General features: G+C 49.6%; 1 protein-coding gene across 1 annotated transcript in view; it reads left to right on the plus strand.

Annotated features, from left to right (window-relative positions):
- The window catches only part of HOOK2 (hook microtubule tethering protein 2), a 43,451-nt gene that overhangs the window by 20,792 nt on the left and 3,840 nt on the right, over positions 1-18,819 (plus strand). The window contains exons 11-20 of the mRNA XM_083185264.1: positions 4,379-4,580; positions 4,753-4,863; positions 6,807-6,894; positions 6,996-7,062; positions 7,176-7,313; positions 7,766-7,853; positions 7,935-7,969; positions 15,741-15,823; positions 16,474-16,577; positions 17,867-17,971. Of these exons, the coding sequence (XP_083041390.1) occupies positions 4,379-4,580; positions 4,753-4,863; positions 6,807-6,894; positions 6,996-7,062; positions 7,176-7,313; positions 7,766-7,853; positions 7,935-7,969; positions 15,741-15,823; positions 16,474-16,577; positions 17,867-17,971 (1,021 nt within the window). The remainder of the gene's footprint in view (positions 1-4,378; positions 4,581-4,752; positions 4,864-6,806; positions 6,895-6,995; positions 7,063-7,175; positions 7,314-7,765; positions 7,854-7,934; positions 7,970-15,740; positions 15,824-16,473; positions 16,578-17,866; positions 17,972-18,819) is intronic.

Below are 18,819 nucleotides of genomic sequence, written 5' to 3' on the forward strand. Positions count from 1 at the left end.
CGCCGCCTGCAGCTGTCGACTTCACCAGCTGCAGACGGCGATGCCTATACCTAACAACAGGGACAGCGCTGGGGCCGAGCTGCGCTGGGAGCTCGCGAGACTAGCGAGATCCCGCGCATGCGCAGACGGCCGGGGGGGAAGGAGACGGCGCATCAGTATTAACTGATGCGCTGTCTCCAGGAGGGACATCGCCGGAGGGGGGAGTTAGCGCTCCCCCACTCCGGCGGCAAGATCTTAGTCGATCTTGTCGGTGTCCCCTCCTGCTTCGCCTCGCTAATGAGGCGAAGCAGGAACTGTTTCAGCGGCGCGATAGGCGCCGCTATAATAAATCTACCCCAAAGTGTGTGGCGGGAGGGAGGGAGGGGGGTGGTGGAGGAGAAGTCGGCATGGAGACCAGATCTTGTTAAATGTTTTGGAAGTATGTATTATGGCAGCCATATATTCCTTATCTGGTATACTTAGAAGATTGAATATAACGGCCTGCATGGGGAATGTGGGGGATTTTTCCAGTTGTATAGTTATTTTTCATAGCTGTGAATGAAGCTAAATATTTCTCCACTTTCCAGGCGAGGTAAAGTGGTTAAATAGCCCCCCCCCCCCCCCCCAAAAAAAAAAATTACATGTGGCTTGTAGATTGTAAGCTCCGCTGAGGCAGGAACTAAGGTGTACCCAGCTTAGTTCTTATCAATGAGATGGGTGTAACTGTAACTATAAACCTTTCAAAAATAATTAACAGCTCTTCCAACACACCCATGAGGTGGCTGTGTCGTTTTTTTTGTGGGGTGTCGCCAGTAGCCCTAATCCCCAGATGACCTTGTAGTTCAGACCAAACTACAGACCAGGAAAGTCGTGACTGCTTAGAGTCGGTTGGCAGAACTGTACCGACAGGTGGAACACGGTACATCTCCGGAGAAGTAGTCGAGGACGGAGCAGGCAGCAGGTGCAACAGGTGTCTATTCTTTGTCGTGCAGGTCGCCATTAACTGATGATATGGTATCTAGCTCCATTGGCACGTTATGATAGCTTTTAGCCCATTTAGGGCACACAAATTGAATGTCGTCAAAGAGGCTTTGGTCAATGGCAGGAATCGGCTTTTTGTAGGCTTCGCTGTAAGACAGGGGACATTGTTGAACTGTACCATGCACTTTTGCCATGCACATGTACCATTTGAGTGGAGACGCTGATTTTCCAGTCTCTACGTTTTGCCATGCAACTGAAGAGAAGTAGGGGTGTTCTCGCACGTTGCCGTTTACCCCGAGCCGGAGGGTCTGGTCCTTGCGCAGGAGTTGGGATATAATGTCCTTTGTTGCGGAACCAGTAATACCTGCGTACGACGGTTCTTTCTTAAGGGTACTTCTCCTGATCTCTAACGTATCCTTTCCAGGAAAAGGGTGCGTTCCTAGGGTGAGCAAATATAATATCACACCGAATGCAAACCAGTCCACGCCTGCACTAATTGATGCACCTAATAAAACTTCTGGAGCCTTATAGCCACGTGTCCCAACAGTGATACTGGCCTTGGTTTCTCCATATACATTCAACATGGCCAGACCAAAGTCTGTGATTTTTACATGTCCACTTTTTGTCAGCAATACGTTCTCAGGTTTTAGGTCTCTGTGGATTATTCCTCTGGAGTGCAGGAACTGCAATCCACAGACCAGTTCTGCGGCAATAAATTTTATTGCCGATGGTTTCAGTATGTTCCTGACCCCAAAATCGAAGAGGTCCCCTCCGCCAGCCAGTTCCATTACATAATAAAGATAGCTGTTTGTTTGGAAGGCTGCATATCCACGGGTCAGGAAAGGACTCTCATGTGCCACCTGAAGTACCCGACACTCGGTCATAACGTACTCCCGTTCCAGTGATGCTCTGTTCTTTGCACTTTGAATGAGTGCTCTTTTCTTTAGGATCTTAACTGCTACTCTTTTCTTATGAACAGAGTCTTTGGCGAGCATCACTTTGCCGTAACTTCCCTTTCCAAGAAGCGAGTGGAAAGTAAATGTTCCCACTGTTAAGGGGACAGTAACGCTCTCTACTGGAGTTTGCTGACCTTCTGCAGCTTGCTGACCCTCTGCAGCTTGCGGACCCTCTGCAGCTTGCGGACCCTCTGCAGCTTGCGGACCCTCTGCAGCTTGCGGACCCTCTGCAGCTTGCTGACCTGGTAGGGTGTCTGGTTGTCCTCTGCCAATTGCTGTTATAAATTGACTCTTTTTCTCTTTAATAAAACCAGCAAATCTATTCCAGTGTCTTTGCCAAGCTACTTTGCCTAACTTCTTATCGCACCTCTTTTCCTCTGGCAAGTTTGTCTGGCCTGCCCAATGGCTGCATCCTTCCCCTGGATCTTCAGCAATAGCCATGTTTCTCCTTTTTCTCACTTGCCAAAATCTGGGACATCTGCGACATGATTTAAGGAACTGATCTCTTTTCTTTGTCATAAAGGCTACTAACCTCTTCCAGCCTCTCTGTACACCTGCTACCATTGGCGCATTTCTTCTTCTCATGTGTCTCACTGCCTGCTTTATTTTCCTGCTCCCTTTCCTTCTCCTCTGCATTTTCTTTCCTTTCTTTATCCATGCTTTCTTTCTCTTGATAGGACCCATGTTATGTCCAAAGACAAGACTAGGGCTCTTAGAGAACAAACAAATTTGCACTATCGCAAAAACAAATTTGCACAAATCGCAACTGTGACCTCCAATAAGAACTGTATATCACATCTGAGACTCTGTGTCTTCAGCAGCTGTGTGATGTCATCGGTAACTGTGATGTCACAATGGAGCATAGTTCTAAAGGTCACCTACATTATGACAGCTGATATGAGGTGTTTTTTTTGTTTGTTTGTTTTCTTTACAAATTCTAAAAAAAAATTATTTTCACCAGTTATGATATTAACTATTAGAAAACCTAAATGTGTTCTTTAATATTGCCAATGTTTTCCACCAGTCCTACAAGGAGTTATTTGCTCAATGTAGCTTATATCTATCTAGTGCTTAGTGCTGCTTCATTAATCCGGAAGCCCTAACTTGGCTTAATGGGGACAACCGATAATGGGGCAGATGTATTAAGCCTGGAGTAGAGATAAAGTGGAGATCAGGCAAAAGGAGATATAGAAACAGCCAATCAAATCCCAACTGTCATTTTCAAACACAGTTCATTGGCTGGTGTGTTATCTCCTTTCACTGTATCTCCAGATTCTCTTCTCCAGGCTGAATACGTCTGCCCCATTATGCCTAAATTTGCCCCTGGTGATATGAGGAGGGAAATAGAGACATCGGGACACCACAGACTGAAAGTTCTATAGTATGAGGAAGAAGCTTCCCAACTGGCAGAGTAGGAATAAAATGCTCTTGTTGGTTGATGTTGATGAAGCTTGTTCTGGGAGAATGGGATAAATGTACAGATATGCCCTGCTTCATCTTTTCCCCAGCTGCGACTATTCAATATACCCGTGATAGTAGTTCCCATGAACGGGTTTATGTGTTGCACTCGTACCCACGTCCCAAAGGGAAAGAATAGTTGCTTATGCACGGCATCAAAGACCCATGCGGCCTCCAACAGTTACATGCTTCAATGCGCGTGGCCTAGATTATGCTGGACTCCTCTGTATGCAGCTATTGAACGCTTTACATGGCTGGATCAGTCCCAGGGATGTACTAAGTGCCTAGTGAGAGTATAAGCCACATCCTTACATCGCTTGTCTCACGACACTGTGTACATACAATTAATAAACAGCTTCTATCCCAATATAGTCTTCATTCTAGCACCTTTTTGAAATGTGTGCAGTTCCTCGTTCTTGCCTGTGGTGGCGCTGTCTGCTGTGATGCTTCTAGTACAGTCTGGTCTGTATGAAGAAAACCACAGCAGGTGACGCCACCACAGGCAGGAAAAAGGAACTGCACATGTTTTGAAAGGTGCAGGTTGCTAGAATGAACACTGCCAAAACTGCAGGGAAAAGAAACTCTTCAATTGTGGAATGTGAACGAATGTAAGGTTCCTACATGCTACAGTAATAGGATAGAGCATAAGCCCCTTCGTGCATGGACATGTAGCAGTAGGGTCCTGCAGGATATATTTGGAATTTCAGTATCTATTTATTGCCTCCCAAGCAGTTGCTGCCTGTGTTCCTTTTGGTATATGTTCAGCATCGTCCACAGCTGTTCCATGTCTGGCTTCTGGCCATTGTATGCTTATAACACACCATGCCCCAGAGATGTAGGAGCATATTGACCGTGTCTCTCGCTGGCTTTTGGTAAACGTTCTCTCTGCCTCTCTCTCTCTCTCTCCCTCTCCCTGTCTCTCTCCCTCTCCCTGTCTCTCTCCCTGTCTCTCTCTCTGTCTGTCTCTCTCTCTGTCTCTCTCTTTATCTTTCCATCACCCTCAGGCACTCCTCAGACCGTGTGGGGAAGTTGGAGTCCCTGGTAGAGTCCTATAAGAAGAAGCTGGAAGACTTGGGGGACCTACGACGCCAGGTCAAGCTCCTGGAGGAGAGGAACACGGTCTACATGCAGCGCACCTGTCAGCTGGAAGATGAGCTGCACAAAGCTCACGCGTCACGCGGACAGGTGGACAGCCTCAGCCGACAGGTGAGTGAATACATTCCTGCTACACCCAGCATCTCCTGCAGGGGGCAGATTGTTTTGTATGAAAGCAAGGTACAGATGAACGATCAGCTAGGCCCAAAGCTACAGGACGGACTGCTGGAAGTAATGTCCGTGACTAACAGGAGACCTCTTTACTTTGTTGTGCACATGGCAGATCCAGGAATTGCACAAGAAGCACTCGGCAGAGTCTCTACGGGCGGAGAAATGGCAGTTTGAGTTCCAGACGCTGAAGGAGAAGTTTGAGGCTTTGCAGAAGGAGAAAGAGGTGAGAGGCTGATTTCACAGGGTGCCGGTGATAATGGCATGGGTGGCACCAACAGTCAGTCAGTCAGTCTGCTCTGGCATGGCTTGTCCGACTGATAAATTGGGGGATGTATTGACTCCTCATGGTGCCAAGAACCGACCAGAGGGTTCTTGGTGTCCTTTCCGGCGTCCTCGTCTTTGAAGTTGTCCATTTCAACTCTGCAGAGGTTTAGAGGCCAGCTGTCCGCTATACTAGTCTGCAGGCCATTGTCAAGCAGTTATACATGAATTTGCCGGGGCCACTGTAGAGGCTTATACACCAGGTTTAAGTAGGAGCAGGTTTGATCAGCGTCACATGGGTGTAGTAAGAAGAGCTACAGTAATTACATACACCGTCATTCGGTTGACCCCCATACGGTCGACATGGAAAGGCTGACTGTATAAAAGGTCAAAATGGAAGTGGTTGACACACAAAGGTTGACACAAGTTTAATTTTATGACCACAATCAGTATAAAAGTCTGTCCTCTTGGGTTCACTGCCCCTTGCAACAGGTTACTATTCCCAGTCGTGGTCCTCGTGGGTTCACTGCGCCTGCCACAGGTTACTATTCCCAGTCGTGGTCCTCGTGGGTTCACTGCGCCTGCCACAGGTTACTATTCCCGGTCGTGGTCCTCGTGGGTTCACTTCGCCTGCCACCAGTTACTATTCCCAGTCATGATCCTCGTGGGTTCACTGCGCCTGCCACAGGTTACTCTTCCCGGTCGTGGTCCTCGTGGATTCACTGCGCCTTCCACAGGTTACTATTTCCGGTCGTGGTCCGTGCGGGTTTACTGCGCCTGCCACAGGTTACTATTCCCAGTTGTGGTCCTCATGGTTGACCCCCATACGGTCGACATGGAAAGGCTGACTGTATAAAAGGTCAAAATAGAAGTGGTTGACACACAAAGGTTGACACAAGTTTAATTTTATGACCACAATTTTATGACCTCAATCAGTATAAAAGTCTGTCCTCTTGGGTTCACTGCCCCTTGCAACAGGTTACTATTCCTGGTCGTGGTCCTCGTGGGTTCACTGCCCCTTGCAACAGGTTACTATTCCCAGTCGTGGTCCTCGTGGGTTCACTGCGCCTGCCACAGGTTACTATTCCCAGTCGTGGTCCTCGTGGGTTCACTGCGCCTGCCACAGGTTACTATTACCGGTCGTGGTCCTCGTGGGTTCACTTCGCCTGCCACCAGTTACTATTCCCAGTCATGATCCTCGTGGGTTCACTGCGCCTGCCACAGGTTACTCGTCGTGGTCCTCGTGGATTCACTGCGCCTTCCACAGGTTACTATTCCCGGTCGTGGTCCTCGTGGATTCACTGCGCCTTCCACAGGTTACTATTTCCGGTCGTGGTCCGTGCGGGTTTACTGCGCCTGCCACAGGTTACTATTCCCAGTTGTGGTCCTCGTGGGTTCACTGTGCCTGCCACCAGTTAGTATTCCCAGTCGTGATCATCGTGGGTTCACTGCGCCTGCCACAGGTTACTATTCCCAGTTGTGGTCCTCCTGGGTTCACTGCGCCTGCCACAGGTTACTATTCCCGGTCGTGGTCCTCGTGGGTTCACTGCGCCTGCCACAGGTTACTATTTCCGGTCTTGGTCCATGCGGGTTTACTGCGCCTGCCACAGGTTACTATTTCCGGTCATGGTCCGTGTGGCTTCACTGCGCCTGCCACAGGTTATTATTCCCAGTCTTGGACCATGCAAAAGTTGAACAATATGTGAACAACCCCCAAAACTTGTCGACCAGTCATGTGGAAGTTTTGTACTGGTCACCTTTGAGCACTGTCTACCTTTTTATTTAATTTTTTCACCTGTTCACCATGTTGACGAAATTCATGTCAACAATATGAAGTCGACCTATTGACTGTCTGTCTGGACCTATGCAGCATCTTCTCACTGTTGTCTTGTTTGTTTGACCCAGCGGCTGGTGGCGGAGCGAGACTCTCTGCGGGAGACCAATGACGAGCTGCGCTGCTCCCACCTCCAGCAGACGTGTCTGGTCCAAGCAGGTGAGAGATCTGTAGGAGATGGAGGGCACATTGAGCAGCGCTGGCTGTTGCGTGGTATGCTAATGATGTCTTTCGTGTTGTATCATCCTATTCCCTCACAGACGTTCTCTCTGGCCCGTCGCCGCCGGTGGAGAATTTAGCAGCGGAGATCCTGCCTGCAGAGCTGAAGTAAGAGCCGGCCTGGCACATATTGTATTACGCTGCCGCAGTGATGTCCTGCGTATTACACACCGTGAGCTCCTGCATATTGTGCCCTGTGCTGACTACTGTTCTACTTCCAGGGAGACGGTGATTCGTCTCCAGCAGGAGAATAAGATGCTGTGCATCCAGGAGGCCTCGTACCAGGAGCGCCTGTGCGAGCTGCAGAATCTGCTGGAGGAGTCCAGCCGGGGGCGCAACAGGCTGGAGAGCGAGAGCCGGTGAGTGGGGACTTGTCTTACTGCGCCCGGTGCCAGCTGCCATCCCCAACTGCAGTCTCTATTATTTCATTTTCTTCGTCGGGACAGGTCAGGGGCCACAGGGCTAATGCTGGGTAGTGTAGTGCGGAAGGAGAGAGCATTCCAGGCTCCTCCCATCCTCTACCCCACCTCCAGACCAGGCAACTCTGTTTTTTTTATTTGGTGCTGGCAGGAGCCAACAGCTGACCTCTCCCGCTATATACTGTGTACACCAGAGTGCAAGCTAACTGCCCACTTACAGTAGCCGTATCGGTTGTGAATTGTTGGGTATCTTTTGTTACGTTGAGCAGCGGCCAAACTGTCTGCCAGGGGTTCACTTAAGCTCAACCTTTCCGCACTCACTTAAATTGTAAGCTCTTCTGGTATCAGTGTTGCAGTCACGTTTACCCATTGCGTCCCATCTGTGGTTTCAGGGTGAACCAGCAGCAGATCCAAGAGCTCCGGGCCCAGGTTGATGACCTGCAGAGGCAGCTTCGTGAACAGGGCAGCCGGACAGAAGATGTGAGTGTCACCTGCGTGTTCTATCCGTGTGTTACTGCATCAGCACACGCCTGACTCTAATGTGCCGTCTCTCTATTCCAGTCCTCGCAGCTGAAGAGGAAACTGGAGGAACACCTGTAAGTGTATAGCATTCGCTGGGAAGCACGTTACAGGCTCGGGGGTCCTCCCTGCCACAGGGGCCACCGCAACACACAGAGGGTGCAAAGCAGGGGGATGGAACTATACCCATAGGGATTCCTGTCTCACAGAGCTTACACTCTAATAATATATTTCTCTTTCAATGGTCCTGGTGACACAGCTCAACATTGGGATGATTTATTCTGAGGAGGGGCATGCTATTTTTATTCATGTGCTGTAAGCACATGAATATATATTTAATTTAAAAAAAACTATATATATATTTTTTTTTTACACAGACCAGCCAGCAGGGGGCCGGAGCAGAGCCGCTCATTAGATATTCATATATTCACTTCACCCGATCATTACATATTCATGATCGGGTGTAGTGAATATGCCCGGTCCCCTGCTGGCACCCCCGGGGGGCAGCCTGTGCTGCCTGGCACCCGGGGAGCCCACCTTCTCCCCACAAACGTTGTGGGGCAGGCAGGGAGACTTCCATCTCCCTGCCTGCCACCGTCCTCAGGCTCCCTGCGGCGTTCGCCGCAGGAGCTCATATTCGCCGTCAGGGGCAGTGAGCCCCTGAATCGTTGAATTTCGGAGCCGGCGAGGCTCCGGAACGCGGCGACCAGTGGCGAATGTGCAGCGAATCCTAAATAGGATTCGCTGCACGTCGCCGGTTTTCACATTGAATACCGCCCACTGTCTGGTCTCCCTGTGCGGTGCTTACAGCTTCTAGTAAGAAGCTGCCTGGGCTCCGGAGCGCTCTGAAACCGGCTTCACGCTAGGTGGGGGTCATGGGGGACAGGCGCTCCGTGATGGCGGTGGCCATTTTCTGCGGAGCTTACACGCTGAGCTCCTGTGTGAGAGGACAGCAGTGTGTTACAGGCATGTTCCAAGTGGTCCCCAGCAGAGTGGGAGACACTGAAACTTTGAGATCCCGCAGTGGGAGCGGCTGTCTGGGGGTGGTTGGCGCCAAAAGCCACGGACCCCGCAGCAGCAGGGACTTGGTCTCTTCCCTCACTCTGTTTGGTGCCATTCGGAAGACGCTTGCAGCGGAGCTGAACTGGCTGACAGATTCTGGCAGAGTGTTTGCATTTCCTGGGCATCGTTTTCCCCACTTCTGAAAGCTTCAGACAGATAAGTGACTGTTGTGCATTGGCTCTGTATTTAACGCCTGTACATTGTGCACTGTGACTGTTACCTTTTGCATTATGTCTGAGCAGCAGTCTGTGGCTTTGGGGGAGGGAGCCCTTAATGCATTGTGCGCTTGTAGTGTGTGTACACTAAAATTTGCCCCTGAACAGATGGCCAAGGGGGGCTTGTGTATTACTTGCGCTGGTGTGAGACCCATGGGCAATGAACCCCAGAGGGTAGAGCAATCGGAGCCTGCGTGGGCCAGTGCCCTGGGCAGGTCTGTAAATGCCTTAGTGCAATTGCTGGACAGACAGAGTGATATGTTGGTAGCTTCCCCGACATCATCATCATCTCAGCAGTCCTCTGGCTCCTTGCCTCTGACCCAAGCAGATCCTGGGTCCTTTCAGGTCATGCAGGATACTGCAAAAGGGATCAGCAGATTTAATGATTTGCTAGACAGATTTGATAGTGATACTGTGGGGACCCGTAAAAGGTCTTATTCAGTGCCTTTGCTTGCTGTTGAATCTGGAGAGGAGGGAGAGTGCACAGACATCCCCTGGGATCAGGGTGATGACTCTGAGGATTCCTCGGCCTCAGGGGTGGAGGATTTGATAACTGCTGTAAAACAGGCTTTGAATTTGTCTGTGGAGGATAAGACTCCTGCAAAAGGAGTATTTAAACGGCAGTGTAAGGAAACTGTTACCTTCCCTGCTGATGAAGGTTTACAGGATTTGTTGGAAGGGGCTTAGAAAACGCCCGATAAAAGGCTTCAGATGCCTAAGAGATATTTAAGTCTGTACTCCATGCCTGGGGCTCATGCGGACCTCTGGGAAAAAGTTCCGGTGGTGGATGCTTCCGTGGCACGGCTTTCTAAAGCCACTGTGCTACCTGTCCAGGGGGGTGCAGCCTTTAAGGACCCCGTAGACAAGAAGCTTGAAGGTAACCTCAAGGCAATTTTTGAAGGGGTGGGTTTCACTTTACGCCCCCTTATAGCATCAGCCTGGGTCTCCAAGGCCATGATTGTTTGGGCCAGTGACTTATGTACTATTTTGCATGCTGACCCAGGTGTGTTACTGCTAGCTGAGAAATTGAAAGCAGCTGCGGAGTATGTGCTTGAGGCGGAAGCACTTAACATGGCTTCCAGAGTATCCACGGTGTCCGTCAATGCCAGGAGAGTGCTTTGGCTTAAAGCCTGGGAGGCGGATAACGAATCTAAAAAGGCCTTAGAGGCGTTGGCTTTTAAAGGAAAGCTGTTGTTTGGTTCCGAGCTGGAAGAGCTTATTAAGCAGGCCACGGGAGGCAAAAGTACTATCCTGCCGAAGTCAAATTTCGGTTCTTTCCACAAGAAACCGAGCACCAAAGGTGAGGACAAGCCCTCAGCATGACTACCTGGGGAGTCCCCCAGCGGTGGTCAATATGGGGGGGGGGGGGGCGTCTGCGATGGTTCAGGGCCGCTTGGGCGTTGTTGGACAGGGATACTTGGGTGTTGGACATTGTATCCCAGGGGTACAGGATTCCCTTCAAAGGTCTTTCTCCAAGAAGATTTCTACCCACACCAATGCCAAAGGAGTCACGGCTCCGTTCTGCTCTTTTGGGGGCGTCTCAATCCCTGTTAGAAAAAGGAGTGGTGATCCCGGTCCCTCGAGCGGAGTGGAAGAAAGGCTTTTATTCCACTCTGTTTTTGGTGCCCAAGCCAGACTGTTCCTTCAGACCGATCTTAAATGTAAAGTCTTTGAATCTCCATCTGTGGGTAGACCATTTCAAGATGGAATCTCTGCGGTCTGTGCTACTAAGCTTGGACCAGGGAGAATTTTTGGCGTCCATGGATGTACAGGACGCATATCTGCATGTTCCTATCCACCCGGAACATCAGGTTCTCCTGAGGTTTGCTATAGGAAACCTGCATTTTCAATTCCAGCCCTTTGGTCTGGCCACAGCTCCAAGGGTATTAACCCCTTCCTGACACAGCCAGTTTTTGCCTTCCTGACAGAGCCATTTTTTTCAAATCTGACATGTATCACTTAAGTGGGTATAACTTTTTTTTGCTTTTACTTATCCCAGTGATTTTGAGATTGTTTTCCCGTGACACATTGTACTTTAAATTAGTGGTGAAATTTGGTCGATACAGTTTTTTTTTGGGGGGGGGGGAAATACCAAAGTGTCGTGAAAAAATTGAACATTTTGCTATTTGCAAAATGTTCCATTTTCTGCTTGTGAGACAAATAATCATATCACTCAAAATAGTTAATAACTAACAAAGACCATATCTATTCTTTATTTTTAAATCATTATTTAAACCGCCTTTATTTTTTTTGGATGCTAGGGGGCAGCAGAGTCTAAATTTTACACTCAATGCATTTCTACGCTACTTTTGGCTATTCACTGTTTAACAGCCAATAGCAGCGATCGCCCAAGACGGGAGGCATCGCTGCCCCCCCTGGGCAATGAGGGAGAATGTCTGCGGTCAGGGACAGCAGACATTGTCCCTCTGCCACCTCGTCTCGAGACGGGGTGTCAATTTAAAGTCATGACGTATATATACGTCATGTGTCGGGAAGTACCTCCCGACCATGACGTATATATACGTCAAATGTCGGGAAGGGGTTAACCAAAATTATGTCGGTGATGGCGGCTGCTCTCCGACTGAGGGGAATCACTGTGATTCCGTATCTGGACGACCTGCTGTTCAAAGCAGAGTCGGCGGAGATCTTGCAGAAACACTTGGAAGAAGCCATCAGGTTTTTGCAAGTTCACGGTTGGCTTTTAAATTTACAAAAGTCTCTCAGCTTTTGCCGTCACAGAGAATCCAGTTCCTGGGGGTTGTCCTGGATACCCATCTACATCGGGTATTTCTACCAGAGACAAAGGCCAGGGACATGGTCATCTTGGTTCGGGAGATTCTGTGGCCTCGGAGTCCATCGGTTTGGAGGTGTCTCAAGCTGCTGGGGAAAATGGTGGTGACTTTCGAGACGCTACAGTTTGCCAGGTTCCACTCTCGAGTATTCCAGTGGAACATTCTGACATCCTGGTCAGGGAATACTCAGACCATGAAGTCAGAGCGCATAGTGTTGTCTCCAGAAACCCGGTCTTCCCTGGAATGGTGGATGGAGGTGGATTCCTTTCAGTGGGGTCGGTCTCTGCAGTCCTGGGACTGGCTGGTAGTCACTACCGACGCCAGTCTCGGGCTGGGGGGGCAGTTGCTCTGGACCTACGGCTTCAGGGTTTGTGGACCTCGGAAGAGTCAGCCTTGCCGATCAATATCCTGGAACTGCGGGCTGTGTGGAAGGTGATATCCCTGTGGACTCGTGGCGTCTACCTCTGAGGTCAGATCTGTTAAGGCAAGGGCCGTTCTTGGATTTAGCTTGGCTAAATTTGACGGCTTGGCTATTGAGACCGCCATCTTAAAGAACAAGGGTTTCTCAGAGGCTGTGGTAAACACCATGGTAAAGGCTAGGAAGTCGGTGTCTTCGGCTAACTATTATAGGGTCTTGAAGACCTATATTAGGTGGTGTGAAAGGCAGAAGTCGCATACATCTCGATTTCGACTTTCAAAGTTACCTGAGTTTTTGCAGGATGGTTTCTCGTCTTGTCTAAGCCTTCAGTCTCTCAAGGTACAGATCTCGGCTCTGTCAATCTATTTCCAGAAGAGGATAGCGTTGCTACCGGAGGTGCAGACTTTCCTGCAAGGGGTTTCCAGATTGAAACCTCCCTACAAGCAACCAGTGGCTCCATGGGATTTGTCACTGGTACTGGAGTGTCTCCAAAGGGCACCTTTTGAGCCGTTCAGGTCGGTTGACCTTAAGTTCCTTACATGGAAATTTGTCTTTCTGTTGGCTGTTGCCTCTGCAAAGAGAATATCGGAGTTGGGAGCATTGTCCTGCAAGTCTCCTTTTCTTATTTTTCATGATGACAGGGCTGTTCTTTGAACAGTACCCCAATTTTTACCAAAAGTAGTCTCTGCTTTTCATTTGAGTCAAGAGATAGTTTTGCCTGTGTTTCAACCCCCAGAGGGTTCCAGGAAAATGGACAAATTGAGGAATTTGGACGTTGTGCGCGCCTTGCGCATTTATGTGGACTGGGTGAAGGGTGTCAGGAAGACTGACACTTTGCTAGTCTTGTATGATGTGCACAAGATTGGTTGGCCTGCGTCTAAGCAGAACATTGCTAGGTGGTTGCGTTCTGTGATTGCCTTTGCATATACTAAGGTTGGTAGGCCTGTTCCGGCCAGGATCAACGTGCATGCCACCTCTTGGGCGGTTCGACATGGGGCCACAGCTGAGCAGGTTTGCAGGGTCGCCACTTGGTCATCTGTTCACACTTTTGCCAAATTCTATAGGTTCCATGAGTTCGCGTCAGAGGATGCATCATTTGGGCGAGCAGTGATGAGAGCTGCAGACCTGAGCGTACCCTCCCAAAGGACCGGCTCTTGAACGTCCCAATGTTGAGCTGTGTCACCAGGACCATTGAAAGAGAAAAAAGGATTTTTGTAAGAATTTACCGTTCGAATTCCTTTCTCTGATATGGTCCTGGTGACACAGCGATCCCTCCCTTACGCTCAGTAAGTATGCCAGTGTTCATGATGTTTCATGTTATATATGGTTGAAAAGTTACATTTTGAAATTGTGCATATAATATGTGCAGGCGTTTGTACTGAGTTAATGTATTCCAGTGGCTTTGCAAGATTGAACTGAAGAGTCTGGGATGCAGAGGGAGGAGCCTACCCTCCAAAAGCTTTAGGATAGGTGCCTGGCTCCTACGGACCCTCCTACATCCCAATGTTGAGCTGTGTCACCAGGACCATATCAGAGAAAGGGATTCGAACGGTAAGTTCTTACAAAAATCCCTGGTACTTGTTTCCTAGGGCAGTATTCAATGAGAAAAGTTCTCCGTGTTTTGTGGAGAATTTGTGCTTTTTTCGCCGTGGAGAGAGGTTTTTTTTCTCCAAAGGCGAGCCACCCTATTCAATGTGAAATATTCTCCGTCTTTCTAAGTGATTCTCGCCGTCTCTCGCCGTGAAGAAATTCTCCATCTTTTGATGGAGAGCAGGAATGTGAACTTTTAAACTAAAAGGGTGTTTTTTTTAATTTTGGTGTCAAAAAATCAGGGTTTTTTTTCTGTGAAGGGCCATGTTATTTTTATTCATGTGCCTATAGCACATGAATATATATTTAATTTTTAAAAAAATATTTTTTTACATTTTCGGGTACAGTGAATACTGGGTCCCCCACTGGCTATAGGGGGGGCAGCCTGTGCTGCCTGGGTCCAGGGGAGCCCTGCTCCCCACCCCATATCCCCTGCAGCAGCCAAGAGAGACTTTAATCTCTCTTGGCTGCTACGTCCCCCGGCTCCCTGACAGCTCCCTGCCGCGGACGCTCGTCCGCTGCAGGGGTTAAGACTCGCCGCGAGTGGCGGCGAGTCTTAAAAACGTTGAATAGTGGGAGCAGGAGTGGCAGCGAGCCCTCCGGAACACGGAGAGTGCACGGCGAGCAAAAAAAAATGCTCGCCGTGCACGGAGAATATTTTCATTGAATACTGCCCCTAGAACGGCGCGCATCGCGGGCATCGCATGTACATCGCATGCCATTATAAGGGCATGCGATGCGACCGATGCCTGCGATTTTACATAAAAATGCATGGTAAAATGTAAACCGCGTCGGTCGCAGCGCATGCGGCCAAAAAATCGCATGCAATGTGACAGACGCGATTTACCGATTTTACATAGGGAACAATGTTAAATGGCCCACAGACCCCAAATAAATAGGCACCCTGAAGTGGGAAATGCCGCCCCCCCCCCCCCCCCCCCCCAATTCCAATTGTTAACGCCACCCCACGATCAACGTCAACCCGAAGCGTGGCGAGAGCAGCTGTACGCGTCCTCCAACCTTTTCATACCCCCACTATCCACATCGGCGTGGAAATGAGAATAGAAAGTGTGGCGAGCGCAGCGAGCCACCAAGCCCGAAGCGTGGCGAGTGCATGCGCAATACGAGCCCAAAGCGTGTCAACGGGATGCGGAATACATGTTAAGTAATCAGTGTCCGCTCGCCACGCTTCGGGAGCGTTTTGCGCGTCCCCTCGCGGGGCTCGCCACGCTTCTGGCTCGGTGGCTCGCTTCGCTCGCCTCACTTTCTATTCTCAACTCCACGCCGACGTGGATAGTGGGGGTATGAAAAGGTCGGAGGACGCGTACCGCCGCCCGTCGCGGGGTCGCTGCGCTTGCCACGCTTCTTGTTGATGTTGATCGTGGGGTGGCGTTAACAATTGGAATTGGGGGGGGGGGGGGCATTTCCCACTTCAGGGTGTGTATTTGGGGTCAGTGGGCCATTTAACATTGTTCCCTATGTAAAATCGAGTCAATTGGGCCATTTAACATTTTTCCCTATGTAAAATCGCGGTAATCGCGTCGGTTGCATCGCATGCGATTTTTTTGGGCGCATGCAATGCGACAACGCGATTTTTTTCCTTGCGATGCCTAAGATCAAAATCGTGGGCGCCGTTCTAGGAAACAAGTACCAAATCCCTTTATAGAGCACACATTAGCAGGAGAGAGGGAAACATTGAGAGTAGCGATTACTGTCCCGCAGAGCTCACACTCTATTATAGATTGGGCAGTGACACGTTTGTCTTTCTCAGGGACATGCTGCATGATGCGCACTCTGAGCTTCAGAAGAAGAGGGAATATATAGAGACCCTGGAGCCCAAAGCGGAACTGAATAGTAAGACTCTTACGTGTGTGTGTGTGTGTGTGTGTGTGTGTGTGTGTGTGTGGGGGGACCGTGTATACAGAATGGGCCTGATTCAGACCACCAGCTATGCGGCGTATATTCGGGACTAGTGAGCAGGTTAACGCTGCCCTGGTGAATGCACCCCGCCGCCCGAATCCCCTCGCTACGCTGTGAGTGGAAGTGTACGCTTACACATCCACTCGCAAGCGCCCGCACAGAGGAAAAGTCGTTTGGTGGTTGCTCACCATCGAATTACATTTCCTCTGTTTGCAGCAGAAAAGTAGCCCCGGTCTTGCATTTCTGCCACACATTGTTGCCCGAATTGGGGGGTGGGTCAAGCGACGCCATCCTCCCACCCCAAGCAGGCAGTGGAGCGCCTGCATTCCCTGGGGCCCACCCACCGTTTCTATGGACACGCCCACCGTTATTTGCGGGCGTTCCCATGAAACGAAGTGTTTTCCACCCCGGAATGCCCCCTGCCTGTCAATCCGGCATTGAGCGCCCCGGCGAATGGAAATGCCGCTGAAGGCTCTTGCTACTGTGGACTGCACATCAGGTCTGAATTGGCCCCAATATTTGATGTGTGTGTGTGTGTGTGTGTGTGTAATAATCACTAGTGTAAGAGGCGCTTGTTTCCCCAGTGTCCCGGAAAGTGGATGAGCTGCAGCAGATCTTGCGGCAGAAGGAGGCGGACATGCAGGCGATGGAGGAGCGGTACAAGCGCTACGTGGATAAAGCCAGGACGGTGAGACGCGGCCGATACGCTGATACGCTCCAGCTGTTGTGGAACAACACATCCCAGCATGCCCTGCTATAGTTTTAGCAATCCATTAAATAAAATCTGTGGCAGGGCATGCTGGGATGTGTAGTTCCTCAATAGCTGGAGGGCCATGAGTTTGACACCACTGTTATAGGGTATAGCCGGGGCTGGCGTCTGATTCAGTGTAGAAATTACAGGACTATAGATAAGTTGTTTTTGGTTATTAGTTAAATGTTTGGTTACTTTATACATTAAAAAAGGGGGGAATTTAATTGGGTGCGGGGTTTCACTGCAATAAAACTTTTTGGATTACCGATACCCACGGTATCCAATAAAGAAGAAATGTGCATGGGGAAAAAAATATATATTATTGGTTTGGTGGTTTCCAGTGTTTTCCATTCCATCTTTGCACAGGCAATGGGATATGTAGTTCTCGCTGCTTTAGCCTCCAGAAGCGTGTGGGGGGGGGGGGGGGGGGAGTGATTATTAAACTAATTCAAAACTTTTATAGTTGCTTAATTTTTAGGAAAAAAACACCATTATTTCTATGTAAAAAACTGGCTCTTATTTGCTGTCATTTAATTGAATAGGAAACCACTGCAGGTGTAGGGAAAAGCATATTTGGAAATCCCCCACTCCCAATCCCCCAATATTGTGTCTATAGAGTGATAATACAATGTTATTACAGCATTGGGGGTTGAGAATTAATGGAACCCTTTTTTTTTTTTGCCTATTTGAAAAGAAAAAAACCAAATGACTGCAGATGAAAGATCTAGAGAGCGCGTACGGAACGTTTTATGAGAAGTTCCGTAAATGCCCAGAGCCTCTTCCTGCAGAGGAAACGCCGTACTGGCAGCATTCTACCCAGGCTGTGCCCAACATCAAATCTATTTCCAGTGAGATTGAGGAAATAACCTACACACCAATGAGAGGGATTTTAGGGGCATTTCTGGGAGAATTAGTCATTGGAATCTAAGCCAGACTCTGTCTTTCCAGACAATGTTGGTCTCCGGTATTTTAAACAAAGTGCAGATAAACCCCAGTTATATTTTGGATGGCCTTTGTGCAGTGACGCTAGTGAGCCATGTGCTAAATGTATTATTCTATTTTTATTATCAATCTTTATTATTCCCTATTATAAGTGATCTGCTACTGTTGGAGTTTGATCTGGGCATGAAGAAGGGTAATGGTGCCAGTCAGGGGGCACTTGGCTGAGCCAACCACCGATACAATGAGCAGCAAGTCTTATTTCTTCCCGTTTTGTGTCCTCCCAGGTTATTAAAACCTTGGACCCCAAACAGCAGAATTATATCCCCCCTGAAATCCAGGCCTTGAAGAACCAACTGCAGGAGAAGGACACAAGGATCCGGCACTTGGAGGTGAGCGGGAGGGCGGACATCTAGAGGATGATGCACAGTGGGAGGTACTGTACGGTGTATCTGGTGAGCGGGTGGGCGGACATCTAGAAGATGATGCACAGTGGGAGGTATTGTACGGTGTATCTGGTGTGCGGGAGGGCGGACATCTAGAGGATGATGCACAGTGGGAGGTATTGTACGGTGTATCTAGTGAGCGGGAGGGCGGACATCTAGAGGATGATGCACAGTGGGAGGTACTGTACGGTGTATCTGGTGGTGTATCTGGTGAGCGGGAGAGCGGACATCTAGAGGATGATGCACAGTGGGAGGTACTATATGGTGTATCTGGTGTGCGGGAGGGCGGACATCTAGAGGATGATGCACAGTGGGAGGTATTGTACGGTGTATCTGGTGTGCGGGACGGTGGACATCTAGAGGATGATGCACAGTGGGATGTACTGTACGGTGTATCTGGTGTGCGGGAGGGCGGACATCTAGAGGATGATGCACAGTGGGAGGTATTGTACGGTGTATCTGGTCTGCGGGAGGGCGGACATCTAGAGGATGATGCACAGTGGGTGGTACTGTACGGTGTATCTGGTGTGCGGGAGGGCGTACATCTAGAGGATGATGCACAGTGGGAGGTATTGTACGGTGTATCTGGTGTGCGGGAGGGTGGACATCTAGAGGATGATGGACAGTGGGAGGTATTGTACGGTGTATCTGGTGAGCGGGAGGGCATACATCTAGAGGATGATGCACAGTGGGAGGTAATGTACGGTGTATCTGGTGTGCGGGAGGGTGGACATCTAGGGGATGATGCACAGTGGGAGGTACTGTACGGTGTATCTGGTGTGCGGGAGGGCGGA

This window comes from Crinia signifera, chromosome 4 (genome assembly GCF_055691185.1).
Source record: "Crinia signifera chromosome 4, ASM5569118v1, whole genome shotgun sequence".
NCBI classification, from domain to species: domain Eukaryota; kingdom Metazoa; phylum Chordata; class Amphibia; order Anura; family Myobatrachidae; genus Crinia; species Crinia signifera.